Source organism: Nematolebias whitei, chromosome 1, assembly GCF_014905685.2.
Source record: "Nematolebias whitei isolate Nwh7 chromosome 1, NemWhi1, whole genome shotgun sequence".
Taxonomy (NCBI): domain Eukaryota; kingdom Metazoa; phylum Chordata; class Actinopteri; order Cyprinodontiformes; family Rivulidae; genus Nematolebias; species Nematolebias whitei.
The window spans coordinates 57,228,535-57,235,034 of record NC_056498.1 but is presented as its reverse complement, the minus strand read 5'-3'; the positions used below and the strand labels follow the sequence as shown (position 1 = coordinate 57,235,034).

At 38.7% G+C, this 6,500-nt stretch overlaps 1 protein-coding gene across 1 annotated transcript in view; it reads right to left on the bottom strand.

Annotated features, from left to right (window-relative positions):
- The window catches only part of zgc:171482 (zinc finger protein), a 108,820-nt gene that overhangs the window by 42,810 nt on the left and 59,510 nt on the right, over positions 1–6,500 (bottom strand). The window contains exon 4 of the mRNA XM_037679327.1: positions 1,280–1,457. Within this exon, the coding sequence (XP_037535255.1) occupies positions 1,280–1,457 (178 nt within the window). The remainder of the gene's footprint in view (positions 1–1,279; positions 1,458–6,500) is intronic.

Sequence of the window (6,500 nt, the reverse complement as noted above, 5' to 3'; positions counted from 1 at the left end):
TGACAAATATATATATATATATATATATATATATATATATTTGTCACTGTATTTATTTATTTTTTAATTGTTAGGCTTCTTGACCTGGGATCTGATTCCGAATTTTGTACCACAAACATGCAAATGTGATCTGGTATGAAAATAAAAAAAATCTTGAATCCTTGAATAGCTGAATACATGTTGGGGTCAACCTGTAACATAATGACAGCCACAACAGACCTTAAAAACACAAAAATAGTAGTCACTTTTACTTGTACTGATCTACAATTTGGTGTGGTCGTTGCTGAGACTGATCCAACATATATTCTAAACACAAGATCTTTGATTCAAATTGTGTCACTTTCTATTTGGAGTCAACTGGATCGCTTGTTTTCAAAGTGATTGATTTGGATGAAACTTTCAGAAAATAAATATCGGATTGACCTCTCTAGAACTCATTGTTGTTATTTTTAAATCAATGCAATTCAACATGGACGCCACAGCCAATTGACCTTAGCAATAAACCTCCAGTCTTATTTAGTTGTATCTACTTAACCAATGAGCCACAGGAACACCCCAGTCTGGATATTGTGGTGGAATGGTGAAACAGAAGACATGGCTAACCAAATAGAACATTACAGCACATTGGACACTTACCAAAATGATTATGTGATGCAAACTCCCAACCAAATAAGAAAATAAGCATAGCTTCATCTTTAGTGTTCCTATTCTGATCATGATGGAGACACATTTTCTGTGGGAATGTTTTTTTTTTTTTTTTTCTGTGACAGCAGCGAGGTAACTCAGTGTAAACAGAAAAAATGTCCAGAGGCAGGAAACTATAAAACAGGTCAAAGTAAAAAGTTTTTTTCCCCTTTTTCTTTTAAGGGGCAAAGGTTTACTTTTCAGCACTGCAGCCACCCAAAGTACTGAGCCAAGAGAAGACACACGGGTGCCTTCAGGAAACCCAAACCAGATACAGAGTGTCTCAGGAGAAACCTGTAAACAGCTGTGAACTGTCATTCACCATAAACACGAGTGGGACTTGTGTTGTTCTGTCAAGAAGTTTTGGGAAAACTTTAAAAAGAAAGGTTTCACACTAAGTGTGTAGGCTCATTCCTAAATAAATCCAAGGCTTTGTTTAATATTTTTCCCACAAAAGCTCTCCTCTAAACTAACTGAACCATCTGAGTTCCTATGCAAACAGGCTTAATTGAAATATATCTTTGGATGAGATTGGAACATGGCTTTGTGTACAAACTGAGTCTTTCTGACATCACAGATGGAATATGTAGTGTACCTGTATTTTCAGGGCTGGTTATGTCTGTTGGTTGGTTGGGTGGCTCCCCTAGCACCAGGCGGACTCTCTTGGCGTGGGTTTTGCCCTTGTAGTGGGACTGGGCCACAATGGCAGAGGTGAAGAACATGTTACACAAGGTGCAGCACTTGTTCTTGTCAACTTCTGTCTCTGCGCAGTCCTACCGGAGCAGAAGACAGAGAAATCAATAAAGATAAAACAACATTTCAGAAAAGGAGCAACTGAAGGAAGTTAAAATTACATTAAAAAGTGGAAGCAAAAAGTAGAGGGATAGGAAATAAATGCATAAAGGTAACGAAAGACACAAACAGGTGTCTATGGTCTTGTTTGTTTGTGTCACAAATACATGCCAACACACAAGGGCAAAGAGAGATGATCAAATATTAATTTGCCTCTCAGGGCTGAGATTGCAGCTTGGCCTCCACTGCTGCTGGTTCATTACTGATGAGAGGATGTTGCTTCCTGCAGGAAATGGGGGAATCCAAACTAAAAGACTAACAGCCTGATTGACACTAATGTGACAACACAAACACCCAGAGTCACACACTCAGGGACACTTCAGGCTTTACAATTGAAGTATAGGAGCTACTGTGTTTCTATTTGTAAATGTTACTTCCTTAACTTTAATATGAAATCAAGTTATCATTTAAATTTAATTTGATTTATACAAACTAAGCTTAGTCTAACATGGGTCGACAGATTGTAGATGTGCAGGTCATGCTTTATTCCACCTCCTTTTCAGCTCATTTAGAGCCTATACACAGTAAAACACGCAGAGAGCAACAACAATATAATATTTTTACAACAAAGGGGGAAAAAGGAACTAATATGATTGCTTTTAAACATAAAATTTTCTGGTGAGTGTTCATCTTATCTGAAAAAGTTAAGAAATGCTAAAACAAATAAATTAATTTATTTTTAAAATAATCTTTACTGAGTTCCTAAATGAAACTTATGACATAAAAAAGTGAAACAAACATGAGGAAAAACCAGTCTGTATGTAGAAAACAACAGACAAACAAACCACCAAATAAATAACTAAATACACAGCTGTGTGACAACTAATTGCTACACCACCAGGTATAATAAATCAACGCTCACGTTCAAAAGATAACATTTCAATGTAGATTTTTGTATCTGTGGGAATTTGTCATGTCTGAGCCTCGATCCTTCCTTCAATTCGTTCATGTAAGTTTTTGCCAGGGGTGGAAGTAACAAATTACAAATACTTACATTACTGTAATTAAGTAGCTTTTTTGGGTACTTGTACTTGTATGAGTATTTCATTCAAGTGTGTAATTGTACTCATACTTAAGTACAATTTAGACCATGTAACCCACTTTGCTACTTTTAAAATCAGAAGTCGCTACTGAGTACGGCCACAATTTGAATTAATATTCAAATCGTTCATCTGCATCTTTGTAGCCAATAAGGCTCTCAGAGCGCGAATGCGCCAATTACCTATGATGTAAGCAAAGAACAACTCCGTAGAGTAGAGAGTCATTTATGGACCGAAAATTTGGAGGAAAAGCCAAAATGGAGACAGAGGACAACACTGTCAACACAGAAAACAACGAGGTAAAGGCTGAGGATGAGTGCCCGTGGTCGTACCTGGAGGAATTTTCATGTACAGAAAAGGAGACAGTGTCCAGATGCAAACTTTGTTTGATCTCTAAGGTGATGGCAGCTTACAAGACTTCAGCATCTAATCTCAGAAAACATATTGATGTATACGAGGTTTTACAGCTGTATGATGTTGCTGTTTTATTGTTTGTATGTGTGGGTTATTAGTTTGGCTAAGTATGCAAAGAGCTTAGATATTGTCTCTGCCATCAGTTTGCCTGGTACTAAAATAAGACGGAGCTTCTGAGCGTCTGAGAAATGAGCTTTGACTGTATCTATTATATACAGTAAATCAAACTGAAGGCCTTCTATTGACAACACAACAAAACATCAATTGATTAAAAAGTAATTACTACTCTGAGTAGTTTTTGAGGAGTACTTTGTACTTTTACATAAGTATTTTTTATAACATCAGTAATTTTGCTTGTAACTGAGTACAATTTAAGCAGTTTAACAGTACTTGTATTTGAATACAAATTTTCAGTACTTTTTCCACCTCTGGTTTTTGTTGCCCCGTTAGCTTTTGTTTAGTTTTTGTTTAGATAAATGCTCACTTTATTTTGTCTCCCGTGTCTGCCTGCAAGTTGGTTCAACACATTAACAACACATCATGTCAGTCGCAAACTTTGTGTCGAAAGTATTTTTGTGTCAAAAAACAACAAAATGACTTCAGGATGTCAGGTCTTTTCTCAGTTTAAGACAGACTGAGGATTTGGACTGTGAAAGTCAATAAGTCACACGCTGCTGTGTCACTTTTATATACCAGGAACATTCAAACGATTCAATAAATAAATTCCTGTACTTTCACTTTAAGCAACATAAAAATTCTATTAGTTTTTTGTTGCATTTACTTGCTGCATGTTTACCTCTGCACATTGCGAATAACTCTGTCTAGAGTAGACACTTTATTTAAATTATAGCTTGCAGTCTATCTTACTGCTGTGGCTCTTTAATTTGTGCTTTAATGCTTCATCTCTGAGTTATTTACCCAAGAAATCGAAATCTGGTCATATTTGGAAAAGGCTTATTACACCTCATTTCTCTGAGCCTAAACTTTGCAGAGAGTATATTTTTACTGTGTGCATAAGTTTAAATCAAAGAGCAAATAGTGAACTTTAGGTTAGCCTTGAACACAAACATACTATGAGGATATATTTAGATCTCTGAGCTGACCAAAGAACAGCTTATTTTTTAACGTACAAACATTACAACGCTCTGTCTCTCTCCACTGGCATAGACGAGGAATGAATTGTTCTTTATTCTAATTTTATTCTTTAGTCGCCTTGTCTAGTCGTGACAAATCAAGTTTCACAAGAAACACTCCAGCAGGAATGAGAGAGTACAGTAACAGTGAAGTGTCTGAAACACCAAATCTGAGTAAGTGGGTGAACGCTGTGAGTCTCGGAGGACGTGTGTGAGTGTGTGTGTGTTTCTTATGTCACCCCCTGTTAGCGTCACACACCATGGATGTGAGAGTTAAGGACACCTTTACCTTCCAGGCTTGCCTTGTCTCTCAACGCTCTCCCCCTCTTTTTTCCCCTTTACTTTTGCTCTTAGCATTTTCCTCCCTGCGTCCTTTCACCCCCTCGGGGCACCAGTCTCAGTGACTCTGTGCATTGTGGGATGAAATGTTTATCCGTATTGGCAGGCCCTGGTCATCTCCCCTCCTGCCTCGCCTCATCTCCTCCCCCCGTCTGTCCCTGCTGTGAACATGTTAAAAGCTGGCAATGAGTTGTCCCACACCTCCTCCCTCAAGCATCATTAGTAACTGAGTTTTCTCCTCATTTACGTTGGTTTCCCTTTCTCACTCTGTTTTAGCTTTATTAACTCCTGAAAACTTGTCTCCAGGACACAACTGCCACCAAGGAGGGGTCAATGGCACTCTCTATAAAGTTGCTTCTCCCACCTCATCAGTCGTTGCAACACACATAAGCTGTCTGTTAGCAAAATGTCCATATACAGTGTATGCATATATATAAAGAGAACAGATATTAATGAAGCTCATAAATATCTTTAAGACTGATTAACTTTTGGAGTCAACCCAATTCAAGATGGCCACCACAGATAATCTACATTGGGAAACATAAAAATGGCTATAACTCTGTCAAATGATGTTGTTTATTTGTCATATGCAGGTTAACACAAGGTCAACAGTGCGATGAAATGTTCAGGATGAGAAGAACTGATTCAACTCTCTCAAAACAAACAAACAAAAAAGAAATAAAGCAATGCAATAAGGCTACAAAGTAAAGTACCATATGGTGAAAAAAATATATATTTTCAAGGTCCAAAAGATATATAGTAAACAAGATGGTAGAATATAATGATGCCAGTAGGATGAATTTGTATAAATAAGTATTTCACAGGTGGTAGTATAGGCTTAAATGCACATGATATATATTGCATATAACTAACATACACTACACAGGCTACGTGACAAGCGGCTTCGGATGTTATCAACCCATTAAATAGCCATTATTAGTTGTTATCATCCCCATATGTAGTGGTCAAACTGTCCCACCTACCTCCTAGTAGGTTTAAAGGTATGTTATTATTGTTATTATTGCTGATAATAGGCAGCGTCGCATGGGGGTAAATCAGGAAATGCCTTTTTTTTTTTTTTCCCAGCTTATGTAACCCTTTTCCTAAATGTAAGCTTACACCTGACCCAGAGGACCAACCCTAAACTTAACCCCCTTACCCTTGTGCCTAAACCTAACCAAGACCCTAAACCTAACCGCCAAACCCTTTACTCTAAACCACGTGAAGCTATTATGAGCACTAACAAAGCTAAAAACAGAGCCTATTATCAACAACGCTAACAACGTACCGTTAAACCCACTAGGTGGTGCAGGAGGGGCAGTCTGACCGCTACACATGGAGATGATAACAACTAATAACGACCATTTAATGGCTGATAACATCCGATGCGGGTGATGTGACAGATTATTGAACAGGCGGTGAGTAACATTGAGATTAAATTAATTATGATTGAAAATGATTATGATGTAAAGTAGTGACATACATGATATAGCCACAGCCAAATTTTCAGGTATTGAGTTAAAATTTGGTTTGATAGTATCCGAGTCATCCCCAACACGTATTCTGCACATAGATCACATGAGAGTTTCTTTTAAAACATTGGCATTGACTGTGGGTGACTGTTAGCAAAGTATCTCATCAACCACTGGGTGGATATATCCATCCATCCATTATCTTTACCCGCTTATTCCATTTTGGGTCACGGGGGTCGCTGGTGCCCATGTCCAGCAATCACTGTGCGAGGGGCGGGGTACACCCTGGACGGGTCGCAAGTCCATCACAGGGCCACATAGAGACAAACGAGACAAACAACCATTCACGCTCTCACTCACACCTAGGAACAATTTAGAGTTACCAATCAGCCTAACATGCATGTTTTTGGACTGTGGGAGGAAACCGGAGCACCCAGCGAAAACCCATGCATGCACGGAGAGAACATGCAAACTCCACCCAGAAAGGCCCCTGGACCGGGGTTTGAACCGAGGACCTGCTCGCTGAGAGGCAGCAGCTCTACCAGTTGCGCCACCGTGCTGCCCGA